General features: G+C 42.2%; 1 protein-coding gene across 1 annotated transcript in view; it reads left to right on the forward strand.

Annotated features, from left to right (window-relative positions):
* The first annotated feature begins 4,985 nt into the window (after positions 1-4,985).
* CA8 (carbonic anhydrase 8) overlaps positions 4,986-22,542 on the forward strand; it is a 54,727-nt gene continuing 37,170 nt past the window's right edge. The window contains 4 exon segments of the mRNA XM_006113631.4: positions 4,986-5,288; positions 5,290-5,414; positions 6,139-6,330; positions 11,546-11,670. Coding sequence (XP_006113693.2) covers positions 5,080-5,288; positions 5,290-5,414; positions 6,139-6,330; positions 11,546-11,670 — 651 coding nt within the window. The 5' untranslated portion in view covers positions 4,986-5,079.

Genomic DNA, 22,542 nt, shown 5'->3' on the forward strand with positions numbered 1-22,542 from the left:
GGGGAACAAATATAAGGAGCTTAAATGCAGCGTAATTATAGAAAAAACTAGCCTAGGGTATTTATTATAAATCAGGAGATAGCAGATCCAGTCATGCAATTGTCCATGTATAAAACACAAACGTTGACCCTCCCCCTGCAAGGAAAACTATTACAGGAACTGACTTAGTATAGCACATGAATGAAATGTTCTATCTAAAAGTTATCATGGGAAGTCTATCGACACCCCAGAATGTTTTGAGGTCTTTGATATTCTGGAATGAAAGGGAAATGAATTTACAGTCTGAGGGGTGCATCTATACTGCACCCAGAGCTTGAAATAAGCTATGCAATTTGAGCTACACAAATCACGTAGCTTATTTGGAGTTAATTTCGAAATAGCTTATTTTGAAATTTGGTGCTATCTACACAGTGCCAGACTTTGAAATAGAGTGCTATTCCGAAATGTCCTTCGCTCCTTGTGGAATGAGGTTTACAGGGATGTCAGAATAGCAAGCCATATTTTGAAATAACAGGCTTGCACAAAAGATGCAGAACAGCTATTTCGGTATAACTTCTGGTATCCCAAAATAGCTCCACAGTATAGAGGTAGCCCGGTAGGCCAGGATCCAAGGAGTTTTAGGAAGAACTTAATTTTTCTCATAGGGATGATTAGTGTGTAGAATCAATTGGTTTAAATAGCAACAGCAGCAATGAATGTGTATTTAAGAAATGTTTACAGAGAAAAACATATTACAAGATATAGTCATAAGAGACAGATGTGGATGGGCAACACGATTTCCTTGAGTGCCAAAAGTTCCTTTTACATAATGTGAGTGTTTCATTTGTACAAATGTCAAGGATTCACTAGATGATGAAGTATGGAATTTAGGTTTGCGGTGCTACCATCATGGTCAAGCAAAACTACAGGGCTACGTCTACACTGGCCCCTTTTCCGGAAGGGGCATGTAAATTTCACCAGTCGTCGTAGGGAAATCCGCGGGGGATTTAAATATCCCCCGCGGCATTTAAATAAAAATGTCCGCCGCTTTTTTCCGGCTTTTAAAAAAGCCGGAAAAGAGCGTCTACACTGGCCCCGATCCTCCGGAAAAAGTGCCCTTTGAAGTAGGAATAAGACCCTCCGGAAAAGGGCACTTTTTCCGGAGGATCGGGGCCAGTGTAGACGCTCTTTTCCGGCTTTTTTAAAAGCCGGAAAAAAGCGGCGGACATTTTTATTTAAATGCCGCGGGGGATATTTAAATCCCCTGCGGATTTCCCTACGACGACTGGTGAAATTTACATGCCCCTTCCGGAAAAGGGGCCAGTGTAGACGTAGCCCAGCTGTACAAGGCAAGTGACCCTGAAATAAACTTAGGAAGGAAAATAACATGTTGGTTTAGAAAGGATCCAACTGCTGCCCTTGGACACAGCTCATTAGTGCAGTTTCATTCCCTTGATGAAATCAATAAAATAAAGAAGAAACCGGTATTTGCGTTTCTTTCCAAGAATGGAAAGAAGACCTGAGTACGCTCTTCCCAATTTGCCACATCCTTTTTCAATCTTGTGTAACTGTATATATTTCATAAATGAGATACTCATTAGCTCTTGGTTTATTGTTGTATTTCTGGATCCCTTTTCCAACCCACTCCTTCCTCTCCTGCAATAGCAATCTAAGACTGACATTAACTTTTATTCTTGTTACCGTCCTGCCCAGTATTCACAAGCATTATATGGGTATGTCTACACTAGCTCTTTAGTTCAAACAAGGAGTAACGGTAGTTCGAATTAGGATCTCTAATTTGAACTACCTACTCCGTGCCGCGTGTAGCCACGGGCACGGAGTTTGGACTAAGGGGGATTTAAAAATGGCGGCACCCTGGAACATGCAAATGAAGCCCGGGATATTTAAATCCCGGGCTTCATTTGCAAATCCGGTTACCCTCATTTTCCTACCTACCTTGAACTAATGAGCTAGTGTAGACATACCCCATGTGATTTGGGGAAGGGCCAGGTTCACCAAGAGACACAACTGACTCCAGGAGTCATATGATGACATCAGTAACATTACCGTGTGGGCAGGAGCTACAGTCTCCTTTGAGTGGCCAAAAATGGAGTATATGTATGGGAGTGGGAGATCTCAGCAGTCAAATCTACTTCTTGAGGTGTCTGGGGGAACTTCCTAATTGCTCTTGCCAATTCTGGGTAGAGCTGGGCATCCTTATTGCTACTGTTGTGCTCCCTCCTACACAACTAGTGCAGCTTTTGCAGCTGCCTGGATTACTTTTCATCTTTACATCCTGTGAAGCAGGGAGCCCTGTAATGAGATTGGTTCACTCGCCCCTTTTCCCCCACAGAGCTGTGAGTTGCTCTGGTACAGGGTACTTTGAAAGCCCCTTTAATTATCAACACAAATATTATGATTACTTATTGTTTGTATTATTGTAGCAGCTAGGAGCAGGACCCAGTCAGGGAGCAGAACCCTATTGTTCTAGGTGCTGGACACAGAACAAAAAGACATCATCCCAAGGGGTGTGTCTAGACTACATGGCTCCGTTGACGGCCCCACTCACGTGGAATGGCCCCACTCCATTCCACGTGACCCAGCCCCTACTTAGATTGTAAACTCCTCGGGTGTGTCAAGACTACATGGCTCGGTCGACGGAGCCATGTAGATGAGTTTACTAGACATAGCAAAATGAAGCAGCGATTTAAATAATTGCCTCTTCATTTACATCAAAATGGCTGCTGCGCTATGCTGATAAGCTGATTGTCAACACAGCGTGGTAGTCTAGACAGGGATCAGCCAACCCCAGAACCCTTTGTTGTCAGATCCTTTAAGCCTCGTTTTACGTAAAGGAGGCTTAAAGGATCTGACAACAAAGGGTTCTGGGGTTGGCTGATCCCTGTCTAGACTACCGCGCTGTGTTGACAATCAGCTGATCGGCACAGTGCAGCGGCCATTTTGATGTAAATGAAGAGGCGATTATTTAAATCGCTGCTTCATTTTGCTATGTTTAGTAAACTCATCTACATGGCTCCGTCAACGGAGCCATGTAGTCTCGACACACCCAAGGAATTTACAATCTAAGTGGGTCACGTGGAATGGAGTGGGGCCATCTCTGGGTTTCTCTCAGTGGGGGTGTGTAGAATCTTTTACTCCTTCATCCAGTTCTGGTTAGGGACAGTTGGGATTGTCATAATATTTACAGGTAGGAGGAGGGAGAAAAAGTTAGGAGGAAACAGATGATAAGAGGAACAGAGAAGGGGGGCTACAGGGAGAAGACCAGACCCCTAATAAGAGTAAGATAAGAATAGGCAGTGTAGGACTGGAGGGGACCTCCAGAAGTTATCTAGTCCAGCCCACTGCACTCAAGGCAGGCCTACAAATAACTAGACCATTCCTGTCAGGTGTTTATCTAGTGTGTTCTTAAAAACACTCAAGGAGGAGATTCCACAAAAAAACCCAAGGCATCCAATGGCACTTTAAAGACTAACAAATGTATTAGGGTATAAGGTCACTTCTTCAATTAGTTGTATCTCATGAAAGTTTATGCCCTAATACATTTGTTAATTTTTAAAGTGCCACCAGACTCCTGGTTGTTTTTGCTAAAACAGACCAACATGCTCTGAAACCTGTCATCATGCAAGGCACAGAGATTCCATAGTTTCCCAAGGCAATTTATTTCAGTCCTTAACTAACCTGATGTCCAACCTAACCTGCTCTTGCTACAATTTAAGCCCACTTCTTGTTGCAATAGTTCACTTCATTCACTGCCTATGCGCTGCTGTCAATGGGATGGCTTCAGTACTGCTCCCAGTACACACGCCCTGGAGTCTCTGCATTAACTAAATCCGCCTACACTGTCATCCTTTCAATATCCGCAGACAGACAGATAGTATCAACAGTATCATCCCACTTCATGTACCACAGCTGCATGTCTGTGTAGTCCCATGGTGTCCAACACACTAGCCACTAGCCACATGTATCTATTTGGCTGGTTAAGTGTGGCTAGTTAGCTTGAATAATGTGGCTATTTGGCCAGTTGAGTGCGTCTAGTTCACTATAGCACTAGCCACTTTAGGGTACGTCTACACTGCAATGCTACTTTGTGATACCAGATTATCCTGAAATAGCTATCCTGTATCTTCACAGCAAGCCCATTATTTTGGGCCAGCTATTCTGATTTCCCCGTAAATCTCATTCTATGAGACGTAAGGGACATTTCAGAATAGCAGGCTATTTCGAAATTTGGCGCTGTGACAAAACAAACAATTTTGAAATAGCATGGAAATGAGACACGCAACTTGCTTAGCGTATCTTATTTTGAGTTATGGTGCAGTGTAGACGCACAGTGGCTATTGCTTCAGAACTTGTTGGACACCAGGGTATCTACCTGTCGGGATACTGTGGGAGAAAAATTAAATAACTCCAATTGTGTCTAAGGGGGAACTGTGGAGGAAATCAAAACTCTCTAAAAGAAAACTGGAAAAAGTTTTCCAGGCCTCTCTCTCTGTAACAAAGAGAAATCATCTTAACTCTAATCAAGACCCTTACAATGCCTCCTATCTCAACTTCATGGAGACTCCTAGTCTGTCACAATTTGTCATGTAAACTCTTATCTTGTCACAGTTTGTCTTGTAGACGCCTCACTCAGGTTATGATGTGCCTTTGTACTGGAAAACTGACTTCTAGCACACGTGGTGCGAACAGAAACATCTCAGAGTACTTCTGCTGAGACTTAGATATGTTAAAGAAAAACAATCAACAACTAAACTGTGTCAACATATTGTATAAAGGACCCCTGAAATTGTCTCTCAGGGCTGCTTTCACTCTTGTAGCTGGCAGCCTGCATGCATGCAGAATAAAGTTTTCCTTTTAGACCTCTCTCCTGCCTCTCTGCTTTGACCTGCAGCCTCGGACCCTTCTGGGGACTCTGTACCCCAGGGGAACGAGATTTCCCCGACAGAACTCAGCCTATTAGTCTTTCCCATCCCCTTGACTTTCTCTCACTGATCTCCTCACAGCTGTGTCTCGGGACGCCTCTGCGCAGAGCATCCAGAGATCTAATCTGGCTAATCACCTCTGAGAGTTACACAGAGAATGAATGTCCCCTCCCTCCCCCTGTGTATGCCACGGAAAGATACACACCGGCTGCTCTGCGAACCAAGCCTCCAGCCGCTGCTTGACCCACACAACAGAGAGAGGGAGAGAGAGAGAGAGAGCGATTGGAGACACATGCTCAGAGCGCTGCAGACTAACCCCCCTCTCCCGTCAGAAGGGACCAGGCTTCCGCAAGGCTCACAGAAGGGGACCCCGGCACGCTCCGAAGGACACTGGAGGGCGGGAGACGCTGCCAATGGCTGACAAGAGCTTCATCGAGTTGCCCGAGTCCTCCCCGCAGAAGGAGGCGGCTTTGGAGTGGGGCTACGAGGAAGGTAAGGAAGGAGGCGGCGGGAAAGCGGCGGCTCTGAAGGAGGGAGAAGTTTCATTGTGCGGGGGAGAAAGGGACGTTTCACCTCTGGAAAGGCGAAGTGCGGTGACAGGCAGGTCACCAGGCATTGCAGCGCGGCAACGCTGCCGTGGGCTCCTCTTCAGCAGCTGAACTGTCGGGGGCAGATAGACGTCGAGATCGTGGTGTCAAGGGGCACTGCCAACCTCAGTTTGTCCCCAAATCCAGATGGGCTACAAACACCCTTGGATGCAAACTAAGACCAATAGAAATGCTCCCCCCACCCCCCCAGCAAACAAACAAAACCCTAGCAAGCGAAATCAGGCGTTTTAAAATAAATAAATATTCCTTTGCTGCTTTTAAATGCCAAGCAGGGCAGCACTAAGAACCTAATAGTGAAACCGACTTAAAACTAAGTGGAACTGATTTTGCTGATTTCATTGTTCACCTTCAGAGAAATGCACAAAAAGGAAAACTGATACTAAATTATGAGTAGCCAGTGGGATTTCAAAAATGTGTTCATATCTAACTATATTGTTGTCAGTAATGGGGTAAAGGAATGTTTGTTTACAGCATTTTAAATAGTATCCCTTTAAGTGAAGGGTTCTACTCAGTGATGTACTTTTGCCTGCATGCGTTAAAGCTGCATGCTTTTCATGAAAAACTATCATATTTTATTTTCATATGATAGCTTTTTGTTTTATTTTTAGGAGTCGAGTGGGGGCTGATATTTCCTGATGCTAACGGAGAATACCAGTCTCCTATTAATTTAAATTCAAGAGAAGCCAAATATGACCCCTCACTACTGGAAATACGTTTATCACCAAACTATGTTGTTTGCCGTGACTGTGAAGTAATTAATGATGGGCATTCCATTCAGATCCTCCTCAAGTCAAAATCAGGTATGTTAAATCATTGTTTACATTTTCCCCCATGCACATATATGGATGGTAAGGTAGATTGTCTCGAAGAATATCCTTTACTCAGTAACTGAACTAAGAAAAAGCATCCAGGTCTATAACTGAGCTATAGCCAGATCCTGCATAATTTTAATCAATAAGAGTTTTGCCACTGCTGTTAGTGGAAGCAGGGGTGAGCTTTGTGAATAACTGAATTATGATCCAAAACTGGACATTCATTTTTGTGAAGCTGTTAGAAATCTAATACTGTAATTAATCCTTATGTTGAGAAAGTTTACAGCCTGCTTTCCAGGATTCAGGATGGTTCAAAATTGCCTCTTATGATAGTGTAACCTAATTCCCTTGAGCCAATAGTGTCTGCAGTTAAAAAATTGTCCAGAATATAACTAAGATGTTTGCCATGACTGTGAAGTAATTAATGATTGGCATTTCATTCAGATTCTGCTCAAGTCAAAATATTTTATTTTATCTTTTATATTTATGGCTGACAGAAACTGTGGACCTGATACGAAGTCTATGGAAATTAATAGTTTTCTATTGACTTCCATTTCTTCTTCTGATGCTTTATATAGATAAACTTTAGGCATTGATGGTTCATTTAGGATAAGATGCTTGAATTATACTTAAGATGTTGACAGGCTTTCAGTTTTAAAGAGTATTGCCTCAATATTTACCACATAATAACTAGAAAGCAATAAACACCATTTCCAGATTAACTGACAGGTGAAATCTTGGATGTAGAAGGTCTGGATGACCTATGCTCAATGCAGGACTTAAATGTCAGGGAGGAAAAGTGAGGAGAGGCAATCCTTGATGGCCATTCAGTTCTGTAGTAGCCACAGGCCAGTTCAGACCCTGTATAAAATTAGAGGAATCTCAGAACTGTGCTGTCTGGTAACAAGTCTTGTAGAGGGTATTATGCAGGAGAAGACTGCTAAAACTCAAGGCATTCCAGATGTGCTTCCTTCTGACTCAAAGCAGGCTGGGCAGGATTCTGCAGAGCCAGCTCTTATTCACTTCTGCTGGGGAAATCCCCACCTGCTCTGTGGATGCAAAAAGGTCAGAGCAGGGGCCCAGGATCTGGCCTCTGATGTTTATTGTCACCAATCCAATAATACAGATGGCAAATTTGTATAGTGAAAGGAGAAACAGGCATGCAATGTATATTTCTGAGATGAGCTTTTGTGTGTCAAGCACTAGGAACTAATATTAATGTTCAGAAAGTATAGTTAACATATTTTAGCTGTCTTTTAATGCAGCTTAGCTGCCAAAAACAAGGATGAAAGCTAGCACCATGTGACCACTCAATTCACTAAAGCAAGAGTTCTGAAGATCGCCAGTGGTACATGGGCCATAGTTTGGGCACCTGTGTAAAGCAGCATTGTTTGGGGGATTTTCACATAGTTAAAAAGTAATATGTGTCTGGAAGTGAAGTTCTTGAAAAGCAGTATAGTCACCTGTAGGTCAGCAATGTGACTTCAGCATGGTAGTGCCTGACTGTTACTGTCTGATGACTCTTTGGGAACACTTGGGAAATAAGCAGGCAGTCTCCTTCAGCTTCCTTGTTGGTATTCTTCATGGCACATTTTAGGAGCTCTTGATTCTGTTCCTAGCTCTGCCACAGATTTCCTATTGCTTAATCTCTCTGTGCCTCCATTCTCCAACTGTAAAAGCAGGCTAGATCTTTCATTTCAGGGATATGACTTCCCTGATGGGAAGTAAGGAGTTAAGCTTAAAGACCAACAACAGAATTTCTCTATGTCCAGTTCCCTAAGTTGGCTGAACCCAGGATCCTTCTGGGACTCTCACAGGTTGTCACCTCATGGAGAGCCATGAAGACAAATCCATTTAGCCAGATTTTCTAAATGGGAGCTACTGAGCACTGAGCACTTTTTGAAAATGTGCCCAATTAATATATGAGCGGTTCCCATAAACATGCCATAGCAGCCATAGAAAAACCTACAAATATATAAGAATGACTAAAATATATATTTAAATCAATGGCTATTCCACTGCAAACTATATATTCTTCAGTTATATCATTGCACGGTATACATATTGTTGTCCTCTATAGAGCTATCATTAACGATGGTCCTTTTGATCCTCAATTCAGAACAGACATTCAGGCTCTTCATTTAAATTTGTAAATATTTTACAAGCTGCATGCAGTTTGGACACTGTGCATCTATGATATATAAATTGGAGAAAGCATGAATAACTGGAGAGAGAAGTAGAATAGTTATGATGGATTTGAATATTTCAGAGATATTTTAGAGAGTTTTCTACTGACAATAATGCAGGCCAAATGTAATCTACAAGAACTGACAGTTTCAATTTCAGGGTACGTCTGCTCTGCACGCTTATTTCAAAATAAGCTATTCTGGAATAGTTATTCTGAAATAGTTTATTTCGAAATAGAATGTCTACACTGCAGGGAAGCCTCAAAATTGGTCTGAGGCAGGCTTCCCTAATGTAGAAGTGCTTTCTCAATTTACAGCCTCAGGAGACACTGGGGAGGAATAACTTAAAATGGCCCTGGTGAGGGGTTATTTCAAAATAGCAGCAGCAGAGCGTCTACACACACCTTATTTCAAAATAGCTATTTTGGAATGGGCATTATTCCTCATAGAATGAGCTTTACAGATTTCAGAATAAGCCGTCTGTTATTTTGAAATTATTTCTAAATAACGGAATAGATGTGCAGATGCTCGCATTGTTATTTTGAAATATGCTGGACACTATGGTTTACACAATGTTTATTACTTTACCATTGTTGCACTTTGTCTATAGTGACATATTTAAGAGGAATATAAGATGCAAATTTATGCAGTGTAGTTTAGTCCTGCTATCTTACAAATGAAATACTTTATAATTGTGATGATGCTTATCAAAGACCATTAAAGTTTTATGTTCTGTTAGTATGGAAGACATTCTAATTGGTATGAGTCACTTTGTCCGTTGTTGTAACTTATAATAGAAATCTTAATTGATGAGTTTTATCTCTGGGACGTTACAATTCTCCACCCTACTTGTAATATTTTTTGCTCTCTTTTGGCAAACAATACAATATGACTGAATTTTGTGTTTGTAGTATTTCACCATAGAGATTATATCCAGTTAAACAGATAAAGTGACTGAAGATTGTGGATCCTTTACTGCATAAAGCCCAACATAATGTAACAGAAAACAATTTAATTTTCATTACTTTATTTGTCACAGAGGGTGTGTCTAGACTACATGCCTCCTTCGACGGAGGCATGTAGATTAGCCAGATCGGAAGAGGGAAATGAAGCCGCGATTAAAATAATCGCGGCTTCATTTAAATTTAAATGGCTGCCCCGATCTGCCGATCAGCTGTTTGTCGGCAGATCGGGGGAGTCTGGACGCGATGCCCCGACAAAGAAGCCTTTCTTCATCGACACAGGTAAGCCTGGTTTCACGAGGCTTACCTGTGTCGATGAAGAAAGGCTTCTTTGTCGGGGCATCGCGTCCAGACTCCCCCGATCTGCCGACAAACAGCTGATCGGCAGATCGGGGCAGCCATTTAAATTTAAATGAAGCCGCGATTATTTTAATCGCGGCTTCATTTCCCTCTTCCGATCTGGCTAATCTACATGCCTCCGTCGAAGGAGGCATGTAGTCTAGACACACCCAGAGGGTCTGATGCAAAGTCTTCTGTAGACAGCGAGAGACTAGAGTTTGATGGGCTTTGGGGAAGACCTGTAAGCACTCTAAGCTCAAAATCTGCCTTTATATAGGAGCATATGACTTCTATTGACTTCAGTGAAGAGTTTCAAGTATATACCTGAGGGCAATATTTGGTCCTAAGCAGTTTCAGGACTCATTGGACTAAACTCTGGCATGGATGGAAGTGAGGGCCAAAGTTTGGGTTCACATATGTACATCTATGCTTATATACCATTGCACTTGAAGAAAGATAGATTAATGTCAACTGTTCAACTTATAATTGGGTATGTCTACACTAGCTCGTTAGTTCGAGCTAGATAGGCAAATGAGGGCAACCGGAGTTGCAAATGAAGCCCGGGATTTAAATATCCCGGGCTTCATTTGCATGTTCATTGGCGCCGCCATTTTAAAATCCCCCTTAGTCCGAACTAACTGCCCGTGGCTAGACGCAGCAGTTAATCGTTAGTTTGAACTAACTCCTTAGTTCGAATTAACTGTTACTCGTGGAAAGAGGAGTAACAGTTAATTTGAACTAAGGAGTTAGTTCAAATTAACGTTTAACTGCCGCGTCTAGCCACGGGCAGTTAGTTCGGACTAAGAGGGATTTAAAAATGATGGCGCCCGGGAACATGCAAATGAAGCCCAGGATATTTAAATCCCGGGCTTCATTTGCAACTCTGGTTGCCCTCATTTGCCTACCTACCTCGAACTAATGAGCTAGTGTAGACATACTCATTCATACTGCTTTCCATCTCCTTTGACTGGAGGATGGGTCTTTTTATTGTTTTATTTTAAGGCACTAGCCCACATTCGCAACTGAAGGTTTTGAAAACATTAGTAAGAATATTCTGGAGGTCTAGGTTCCTAGTGGTTTACTTTAAGTACTTTAAGTAAATACAGCATATTGCTGATACTGAATTTTAAGATTATTTATTACAAGCTCAATGAACACAAGGGCAACTTGTATCTCACAAGGCTGGCAGGTGGTGTCTATCAAAATATTATTATCTAACAAAGCATTGGCAGCCAAGAATGCCAGAGTTTCTGCCCAGCTTTTCATGACCAATTTCCGCACAACAAACATAGGTGTTACAGGTGAGGCATTTGTACAGCTACAAGGCAATTATACAGTTTGACACCAGAAGGGAACTGTATCATCTGGTTAGAACATAGAGCTACTGTTTGGCTATCAGTCTATAAACTCATTTATTCCCTCTTTGAAGTGATAAGCATACAATGCTTTTATCTTGCTATATGCTTAGCTGTTCTGCCTTGTAGAACTCAGAATGCAGGATAATACCATTTTCATAGCTGAGAATGAACTGGGATTCTGCAGATGGGTAATAATACAGGAGAAAAGGAAGTAGATATATTAGTTTTGCTCCCATTCTCTGTTAGATAGATTATTATAAAGAAGTTTGCAACAATCTCCCAGTTGTTTGTGGACAATGTACTCAGCAGCTTGTTTGCTTGGAAAACTAAATGTGTCTTTATTTGTGTTCTTTTCCAGTGTTAGTAGGTGGGCCATTACCTCGGGGCCATGAATTTGAACTACATGATGTTCAGTTTCACTGGGGGAGAGAAAACCAGCGTGGTTCTGAACACACTGTTAATTTTAAAGCTTTTCCCATGGAGGTAAGATTGACATTGCATTGCAAAACCCCTGTGCTATGCACAAGATGTTAAATCATTGCATGATAAGTTGGTAGTTCAAAACGGCTTTTATTGTAGCTGAGCATTTTTCATACAAAAACCCCCATCTGCCAAAGTGTGGTTTAGTGCCAATAAATTGAGATTTGTGTCTTTAGTAATGTGCCTCTAGCATACATCATATTGCATGATTAATTGGCCATAAAGCTAACTTGCAGAACTATTAACTTCTGTCTTAATAATATTAGCATTCTAACGAGATCTGCTATTTCAACACTTCCTACGTCACCTTGACTAATAGCTATAGTTGAAGGGAAATAGCTACTGGAAGTCTTTCTAAGGTAAGTAACACTTTGGGGGTAAACTAGTTGTAAAAAAGCATAAATAAATTGTTCATACAAAGCTTTAGACATCTGAAAACTGGAGAATATATGAAATTCTTATATATAGTCATAGCATGGAGTGAAGCTCCACTTTTGAAAGAAGGGTAAAAGAGTACTGCAATCTTAAAATTTGAGCTGTTCCACAGATACTCACTTGATGTTCTTCAATTACAACAGTGCTGCAGAAGATCATTCCACTATTTTCTTTTACTGTACACTTCATCTTTTGCATCATAAGGAGGCTTTTATGCTTTTTACAGAGAATTTAAAATTATTTTTGCCTTTTTTTCCATTTCTTATAATTCCTAGACTTTCGAAACAGAATTTCCTCTCCATTTATGCTCTCCTCTTCAAGTGTTTGGCCATTTGTTACTGGCTGATTACCCAGGGATCTCAGTCTGCTGGAGCAGAGTTATTTTTAAATAGAAAAAGAATAAAAATCAGCATTTATTTTAAAAATAAATATAAAAGTCCATACAGATTTAAATAACTGGGTTAGGAACACTGGTCTCGTCTTGGCCTTGTTGAGACTGCTTTGCAGCAGTCCACTCAGACAAAGAACACCTAAATCAGAAGAATTGGCTTAAAAAAAGTAATTCTACCTGGGAGACTCACTAGGTAACATAGGAGTGGAGCAACAGCTTCTACTCCACCTTTTACTGGGCTCTCTATAGATGTATCTGCCTGCCAAAGCAGTTTCAGTTGCCTTTATGACAATGGGCATCTGATGCACACCTGCCCCCAGTAAGTTAACATCCATTTAACTAAAGAAGTCAGTATGTAAAAGGGGTCAGCATGGAGGTAAGTCATGAAAAAAAGTCCAGAGATTAGCCAACAGATCATGATTGAGCCTCCTTTAAGGTCTGTATGACATGTGTGCTAAAAATTCCTGACAAAGTGAAGGACGCCAAACCCAAATGTCATTACAATGTGTACATAGAACTATAGAAGAGCAAGTTGGCATCCATCTCATCTCTTTGAATCAGAGCCATTTTTGGCTAAGTTCTGATCCTAGAATTTTGGCAACTGGTGACAGTGGGATAGGTCTAATGGTTGGAAGTTAAAATGTATTTATTTATTTAAAATGCATTGCAAAAGCAACATAAATGTGAAGTTTTACGTACACGTCCCCAAGCAAATTATTCTTCTCTTGAAGGATGTTACTACTCTCGGGTTAGAAGTCATATATAGATAGATATGCAGACTATAACCTGATGTCCCTTATTCACACATTATCATGCTTGGACAGCCTGGAGATTGACCTCTTTGCATGTGTTTTGGGGAGATTAAAATGGTGGAGGAACCATGCTTAAAAGAAAACTTCTGCCTCATATTCCACCTCTACCTTGTCTACTCTTATGCATACAGGGTGACTAAGTTTTGATCCAAATTCAATACTGTAAAACTTGAGTTGGCTGAAAGTAGGTGCTCATGACAAATATATATGTGCTTTCAATAGACCAATCTATGTCACAGCTTTCAGAACATTGGATTCTAACTGCTGTCTTCATTCTGGGGATTTCCACACATTACTTTTATCAAAAACAGTCAATGTGATCAGTAAAACTGTTTTCTTGCCTATTTTACTGGGATCTTTTTGTGCAGGTGCTGGCTATAATAGTATATATTTTAGGGACTCATTTTCAGCAGGTAGGTAGGTAGGTAGGTAACAGCAGGAGGTGGACTGGCCTGTCGGGATACCGGGAATTTCCTGGTGGGCCGTTGGTCCGGTGGGCCATCGTGTCCACATGCTGTTACCCCTCACTCTGAGCGGCTCCACGTCCATGCTGTATGTGGCACACAGAGCCCGACCCGCTGCCTGCACCGCGTGCCGGACATGACGCAGAGGGCGGGGCTCAAGGGGCATGCAGGGGTGATGTCATGGGGAGGGCCGTTCTCAACCCATTTCCCGGGCCTATTTTGATTGCCAGTACGCTCGTGGGTAACAGTAACTTAATGTGTACACTAGTGGATAGGTGCCTATCCAGCTGCGTACCCATCCGTGGAGTGTGTGTTCTCTTCCTGTATTGTGTATGTATAAATGTGCACACACAAAAGCAAGCCTTGAGAATCAGGCCCTTGATAACCATGCCTGGCTTTTCTACTAAAAGGGGATGTCTGCCCTAACTACTGATTTTTTGCTTTAGAAACCTGTAATACATTTCTGTCACTGATAAGAGAAATGTTGGATGATAAGATTTTGAGAAGGACACAAACTAAGTGGATGAACATTGAGATGATAAACAGGACTGTCTGGTTTTTACTAAATCTATTAGCAACACACCAAACTGAGACCAGATTATAATCTCTATTATTTCATTAAAAAATGAAAAAATTCCACTGGAGCCAATGAAATTACTTTGGATTTCAACTGGCATATCTGCCATGAGTATCTGGCTCTGTGTATTTATTGATCACAGCAGCAGTGTGATTTTGAATTCTGACTCTAAGATACATTAACCATCCTCCACATCCTCACTGGGCCAGCTATTACAGAACAATTATGTAATATCAGTGTAACAAAACTTGTAAAGTATGCCTTTAGAAAGGAAGGGGATTACTACTTAGTTCCTTCTGTAGTTCTTTAGCCTTGATACCATAACTATTAGATAGGAATTAAACAACATCCTGTATCTCAAAGTGTAACCATCTATTATTTTCTAACTAGATGTCTTGGAATTTTGCACAGGATTAGGACATTCAGATTCATGGCTAAATAGATTAGCAAATTAGACTTGTACTGTGACCTCTGGGTCAAACATATGAGATATTTACCATCTTGTTTTAATAAAACTTCTGCTCATGTGATTCAGAGACTAAGTTCACTGTTGTTTTTATTATTATCAGAAATTCATTCAAATCTTGTTTTTTCAGCTTTCCTATACTGGAAGAAATCAAAATGTTGACTTTAATATATATGTCGTCATTTTAATTGAAACACTTGTAGTCATAATAACTGAGAAAAGCCAGACAAAGTGGCAAACTTCAGTCTGCTACAAACATTGTAACGCCTTTTTTAGCATGTACTGTACGTGTTGTTCACAGTCCTCCTCCCTTTGTTCCTGGAAAGAAATACAATGCTCAAACTTGCCTTGCAGCCAAAGACTGGGAGGAGATATTTCATGCAGCCTTCCTCAGAAATCATATGCAGTATTCTGCTGAGCATACTCAGGGATGCTATATTCTCTAGCTGCTGCTGCTGTTACATGATTGATAAAGAATTCAACAGTAGAAGATTAGTGTCTAGTTCCATTTCCCTGAAAGATACAAAAGCTAGATTGTGACTTGGAGCATACAGCTGTACAAGGGAGAAAGGAATGTGAGACTTACTCTTCTACCTGTGCATGAACTACCCAAGCCTGGAGGTGAATGAATAAGTGGATGCTGCAGTCTCCTGCTCTTCACTCCCCTACCAGAAGGTGGGTTTGGAATGAAAAGGAAGGGGTGGCAAATGTGTGGAACCTTGATTCTCCGCTTCCCAGTTCAGAGGTGGGACTTAGCAATTTACTGCTAATATAGGCCAATAGCAAGTGGCCAATAGCAAGGGAATTGTGCCTCAGAGAGGTGTCTCTAAAAGTCATAGGAAAAACTAAAAAAACAACAAATAGTCCAGTAGCACTTTAAAGACTAAAAAAAAATGTAGATGGTATCATGAGCTTTCATGGAGACGAACCACTTCTTCTTTCGTGGTTGTGCCCACAAAAGCTCACGATACCATCTACATGTTTTGTTAGTCTTTAAAGTACTTCTGGACTATTTGTTGTTTTTTGAATTTTTCTTGTTACAGACTAACTTGGCTACCCTCTGAAGCTTCTAAAAGTCATAGTAAGTTTATTCAGGATGGGGCCAATCAGCACAATTAACCCTAAAAGAACCATTAATTTTTAGAGTCAAACTCAGGAAGCTGCTGTTAAGTAAAACCAGCACTGCTTAAAAATGGTTTCCCGCAATGTTAGCAACTCGACTGGGAGGAGAGTGGAGAATTCTGTAGAAGCTATCCCTTTAAAATATTGGCTGATGTTAGCTTGTTTGCATGCACATCAGTAGCCAGCTGCAGCTTGCTTTTTTCCAAAAATTGTATAAACTGTCAGTGGAAGGAAATAAGCTGCAAATCATTTTCAAGCCTTTCCAAGATGTAGAGGAAGAGAAAACCCTTGCCTTTTGCTGCCATATAAATATTCAAATAAAAAAATAAATAAAATTAAAACTCTCACTTGCCTATGCAGTTGGAATGAGTTTTGAACAGCAAAACCAACAAAATAAAAAAGTCTCTTGCAAAAACAAATTAATTTGTTCCGTAGTATTTTTCAATACCATAATAACTATCACTAAAAATGCTGTAATAAATACATAAAACTCACCCTGTCTAAATGAAACATTTAGATTTCCCTTTCCTCATCTGAAATGATGGCATATTAAGTATTTAATTGAGACAAAGTACCATTTTATGGCTTCAGACTTAAATTATAACATTACATTTCTATACCGTCAAGCATCTTCACCATCTGTTTAACAATCCACATATTTAGTTCTTTGAATTTATTTAATGAGCACAGCCCTTTCACATCAGGAATAAGGGATCTTCCGGAAAAGGCTTTATTTTCTGAAAGATTCCGTCTAGACTGGCGCTTTTCTCCGGAAAAGCCCTGAGCCAGAAAAAAGCGGCAGCCATGTTCATGCAAATACGCGGGGGATATTTAAATCCCCCACGGCATTTGCAATTCCAACTTGTCTCATTAGCATCCCTTTTCCGGAAAAGGGTGCCAGTGTAGACACAGCCTAGATGTTTGTGCTCAGGCAGGAACCTGGGGTCTGAGATTCTGAGAGAGGAGGATCTCAGAGCCTGATCTCCAGTTTGAGCGCCAAATGTCTATACTGTAGTTTTTGTTGAGCCATGTCTGATACCCAGTAAGCCCAAGTCAGTTGTGACCCTGAGTGACCCTGAGTGAAGTTCACCCTTTATTTTGCATTTATGAAAGTAGCCTTTGTGCTGTTTATTTTATTCAATTATTTATTACCTTATTTGTAAATTTTCTTGATAAAACAAAGCAAACATAAAACATGTAATTGTAACACAAGATTGGCAATCTCTATTTGCCTCCATTTGCAGGCAAATCCTGCTTCCTTTACCTCACACAAGTACTCCCACTGATTTCAGTGAGGCTGGTGAGAGGAGTAAGGCAAGCAGGTTCCTACTAACACTACTTGTTTCCAAGATTAAGTACAAATCCTGCACCACTGAAATCAGTCGGAGTTATGCTATTAACTTTAATTTGACTATGATCTGGGTCATGAACTTGAATGGGAATGTTTTAAATACAGGCCTAAGATCTCATTCCCTTCAATGATCTCATTGATTTTCTGCTTGTAAAAAGTGGCTTTCACTCTTAGCGGTGGTGCAGCACAAAGCTTATGAAGTGCTTAAGATTCATATAGCATCTCAAAATAAGTTTCACTCTTTAAAAACAGGAACTGAGTTCAAATGCTTTAATAAAACTTAATTCTTTTATTTTAAATGTAAATTTTAAGTTTTGCTGCTCAGAATTGTTAAGTAATCTATCTATAGAGATATGTGTATCTGTGTTCTGTCCATCCATCTATCCGTGAGTCCATTTGTTCAAGAACTCTACCTAAATAGTAAGAGTTAGGACCACCAAATTCGGTATTCAACTTCCTTTTCTCTTAACTTAAATCAAGGTCAGTGTTTGGTTGTGCTAGGAAAACAGGATCTGCCTGGAAAGGGGTTGTTTCCCATAACATGGAAAGGGTTGGGCTGATTGGAGAGACAGAGATACTGTGAGGTGACCACTGAGGGCAGTGAGTGTAGGGGAGAAGCTATACTGCTGAGTGATCATTGGTAGTATCTGCACCACAAAGAGGGTGGCCAGCTGGCACTGGGGCTCACAATTTTGCTGACCAGATAAATGGCCCTCCTACCCCATATCTCTCCTCTCTGGCCTTTGGCCACAGCACCATGTGGGGAGTCCTTCGTTGCCCCGGGCCCCCAGCTCAGCCCAGGCCTGGGAGAACGTGATCCCCCAGGGACAAGCTGACAGGCAAGGTGTGCTCCCTCCCCTAAACCCCAGGGACAAGCCAGCAGGTAGGGTGTGTGGCCTCTCCCACCACAGCGACAAATTGGCAGGTGGGGTGCTTGGTCTCTGCTACCCCAGGGAGAAGCCAGCAGCCATCTTGCTTGGCTGAGCCTCTTCTCTTTCCCCCGAGTTCCTCCACCTGCCCTGATTCTTGCTTCCCTGCCGTGAGGCCCTCCTCAACCGCTCCCACCCTGACTCCTGAATCCCCCACACTCCTGGCCTCCTGCCCTGAGCCCTCCACATCCTCAAGGCTGTGCCTCAACTCCTGCACTCCCACAGCATGAGCCCCTTGCCCTGAAGGACCTGGGCAACCCCAGGTAAGTTTTCTAGTATTTTTAATAAAGAAAGTTTTATAACAGACTATTAACTTAATATTCAAATAACTAAAAACTATTCAGTCTAGTATTATTGTTGACTAGTAATGTAAGTAGTCTTCTGAGGTCTCTTCCAGTTCTATGATTCTATGATTCTAAGTAGTGCTTAACTAGCGTTTTTTAGTACAAACACTAGTTTGTACTATTCTTTTATTCATAACTAGGTCCAGTTTCAAACCATCACTGGTTAAAGAGATGTATACTGCTTTTCCTCTTATATCGACTGCAGTTATAATTATATATTGCTCTACCTAGCCCTTATATATCATACTGTGGATCAGACTGCAGTCCTTACTGGAGTTACACTGGTGGTTGATTCTAACTGGTGCTCTGTAAAAAGTATTTTTCAGTGGTTTTTCACTTAGTATAAACTTCAGATTTCCCCCTTATTTACTGAATTGTGTTTGTTTTTGGCCAAACTGGTGCAAAACTGGAAACCCTCTTCCACCTCTTAGTAGACCAAAGAAAAACTGATAAAATGAAATACAAACATCAGCAGCATTTTAAAAGTAATATGAGCAGCACATGATTCCTGAAATAGCTTTGTTACTAGTTGCAAAGATTTTTAGTAATAGATTTGTTGCTGACAGATAATTGATCCAAGTGATCACTCACAGTTCTTAATATGTTATACTTTGTAAAGAATACTTCTAAGAACTTGGTATTGAAGTGTTGGTTCATAAGGCATGCCAGGTGCATTAATGACTGATATGCTAGGAGGTGGGCCTGGCTTTGATACAGCTTGATGTAGGAGAAATGCTTCTTCCAGCTGTTTAAAAGAAGAAGGGGTATTCATGTTCCTATGCCGAATGTGTTTGGGGCATTCTTTGTGAGGTAAAGCTGTAATTTAATCCAGGGGTGATAATGGGAAGACATGCAAGATACTAAACAGCCATCCCCATTTAAGAGAAAAGTTACCAGCAGTTACTCAAACTGCTCATTGCCAATCTGCTCTCCTTTCCAAAGATTTTGCTAATTATGCAGCAGATGCTTTTGAGTCTCATATACACTTCAGTCTCTTTTTTGGTGGCTTATGCAAGACTTCCAGTGAAGTGCCCATGCAAAGGATTCTGATATGTATTTAAAAAAAGGAAGATCCCCACTACAGCAAATCAGAAATCAGGCTACCCTTTTGGATAAGAAATGACATATTTAGGGAATATTTAATAGAAGAAAATGAGTAGCAACTCATGGAACTCATCAGCGGTTGAGGGCTAATCCTCACACTGCATATGCTGTTCTCTGATCCATACATCTCAAGATCACCTCAGCACTGTTTTCAAATATAGGTTATCACAGGTGCCTCTGTTGATGTCCAATGGACCCCACTGCCTGGCTAGCTCAGATAGTTTCACAGTCACAAACACCATTTAACTGCTTATCTTATAGATGTGTTTTTATTCCTCTCTGAGGGTATGTCTACACTTCCCCCCTAGTTCGAACTAGGGGGGTAATGTATGCATACCGAACTTGCTAATGAAGCCCGGGATTTGAATTTCCCGGGCTTCATTAGCATAAAGCCAGCTCCGCCATTTTTAAAAGCCGGCTTGTTCGAACCCCGTGCCGCGCGGCTACACGCGGCACGGGCTAGATAGTTCGAACTATGTTGTTATTCCGAACTATCTGTACGCCTCGTGGAATGAGGTGTACAGATAGATCGGAATGGCTACATAGTTCGAACTATCTAGCCCGTGCCGCGTGTAGCCGCGCGGCATGGGGTTCGAACAAGCCGGCTTTTAAAAATGGCGGAGCCGGCTTTATGCTAATGAAGCCCGGGAAATTCGAATCCCGAGCTTCATTAGCAAGTTCGGTATGCATACATTACCCCCCTAGTTCGAACTAGGGGGGTAGTGTAGACATACCCTGACATAGTAATGCCACACAATGCCGTGGGCTTCACCTTCTCACCTCAGTCCATGCAAACTTCTGTTTTCTTCCTTCTGAGCTGCCCTTTGTTTCCTGGTTCCTCCCCTTATGTTCTTCCCTTGCTCACCCAGTAACCATCACGCTGATGCTCAAAATCCCCCCACCAGAAAGTCCTCACCTGGGACTGCATCCTTCTCCACAGTGCTGCTGCTAGCCCTCTGTCACATGGTCACTTCTCCATATAGCAGTCATTTGTGTCTGTATTTTAAAGGAGACTAAGGCAGTTAAGTGCTCAACTCCTGTAGAAATTCAGTAGGATTTCAACATTTCGGTGGGGCTTATTTGAAAAGCCCAATTGTTAGCATCCCAGATGCAACTCCATTCACCCTGAGTGATCCCCAGCAACCTGCAAGTTGCCCACGTGGGTCAAAACAGTACAGGGGATGTGGAAGCTCAGATCAAGATCTTTGTATTCTATTCCACAGAGCCACACTGGGATTAGAGCCACATTGATTTCACTATTATGTATTTACTTGAATATTTATCTGGTGTTGTTTGGGTCCTTCAGGGCAGGGGACTGTGGGTGTTTGGAGTGCAGAAGTCAGGGCAGGGACTTGGGGATGTGGGAGGCGCAGGGCATGGGGCTAGGAGTGTGGGTGTTCCAGGAGTCAGGGCAGGGAGCTGGGAGGAGAGGAGGGGATGTGGGCAGGAGGTGAGGGTACAGGAGTGAGGGCAGTGGGTGAGGGGTTCAAGGCAGGGTGCAGGATTCAGGGGGCTCAGAGTAGGGGGCTGGGAGGTTGGGGGAGATTACTGGGGCTGCCTGTAGTGGTGGCAACAGTGGCACTGCTCAGATGGTGGCTCCTGGAGAACCGGGGTTGCGCTGCCCTGGCAATTCCTCCCAGGGGATTTCCCCGCACCCTGGCTAGCGGCTCTTCCCAGGGGTTGGGGCTGCTCACAGGAGAGGGCAGGGCTAGGGCCAGGGCCATGGTTATGACTGGGACCAGGGCCTGGGCCGAGTTGCCCAGCTGGCCAGCTGGTGTCTTCGTGCAGGTGAAGGGGGAGGTGGGGAGGCTGGTGATGGGCTGCCTGGCTCCATGGCAGTTTGTGGAAGGAGGAGGTTTGGAGCTGGGATGTCTCCCCCCGTGTCTCCTCACTGGGGGGTGGTGGTGGAGTCAATGAGCACAGGGGATAGGGAGAAGGAGCAGCTGGAAGCTCCTCAGGGGTGGTGTGAGGCTGTAGGCCGGGGGGAGCCCCATCATCCAGTGCTGTGGCTGAAGGCCAGGGGGAAGGGGTTTGTAGGTACTGGGAACTACTTACCTTGGCCAGCAGTAAGCAATATGGAGAGCCCAAGGCATCCCACTGTGGTCACTTTGCAATATAACTGTCCCTGTGCTCACTGCCCCTTATGGTCTTTGCAGAGAATAACTGTTCCTTCTATGAGACCTCTCCTATGAGACCTCTCCCTCTCCATGTTATGGAAAACAATCAAATTCCAGGCATAACCCATTTTCCTTGCATAACCAAACCCTGACCTTGCTTTAAGTTAGGAGAAGAGGAAGCTGCATACCAAATTTGGTGGTCCTAGCTCTTACTGTTTCTGAGTTCTTAAACAACCAGACTCACAGGTGGACATACAGACACACAAACAGATACTCTCTCTCGCATACATATATATAGCACTTAACTATATATGTTGTATTAGCACCAAACTCCCCTGTCCTAGACTATGACCCTATTGTGCTATACAAAGAACAAGTCTTCTGCACCCATGGAAGGAACAGGCGAGGGAAGGCAAGTTTTGGTCAGTGTTTATGTTCTGCTCAGTTATCAATTAGCTTCACTCAGACTGAATCTACATAGTTAAATGGTATATTTTTAGCCTGACTGAACATTTACATTTTGTTATTTAACCACATAGGCTTTGCTAGTTCACTTTTTTGCTTCCATTTGGTATTGTGGAACATGCAGATCTTCTGCCTCCCCACTAAGATATTCTCATATAGCCTCCATGCTGCTTCTATGAATTTTAATATCCTCACTTTCTCCTTCAGGCTGTTAATAACTAACTTCCCATTTTTTAAAATCACCTTTATGAAACTGAGTGCCATGAGAGTATTCCTTGGTATGATCTCCCAATGAAGA

Source organism: Pelodiscus sinensis, chromosome 2 (assembly GCF_049634645.1).
Source record: "Pelodiscus sinensis isolate JC-2024 chromosome 2, ASM4963464v1, whole genome shotgun sequence".
NCBI classification, from domain to species: Eukaryota; Metazoa; Chordata; order Testudines; family Trionychidae; genus Pelodiscus; species Pelodiscus sinensis.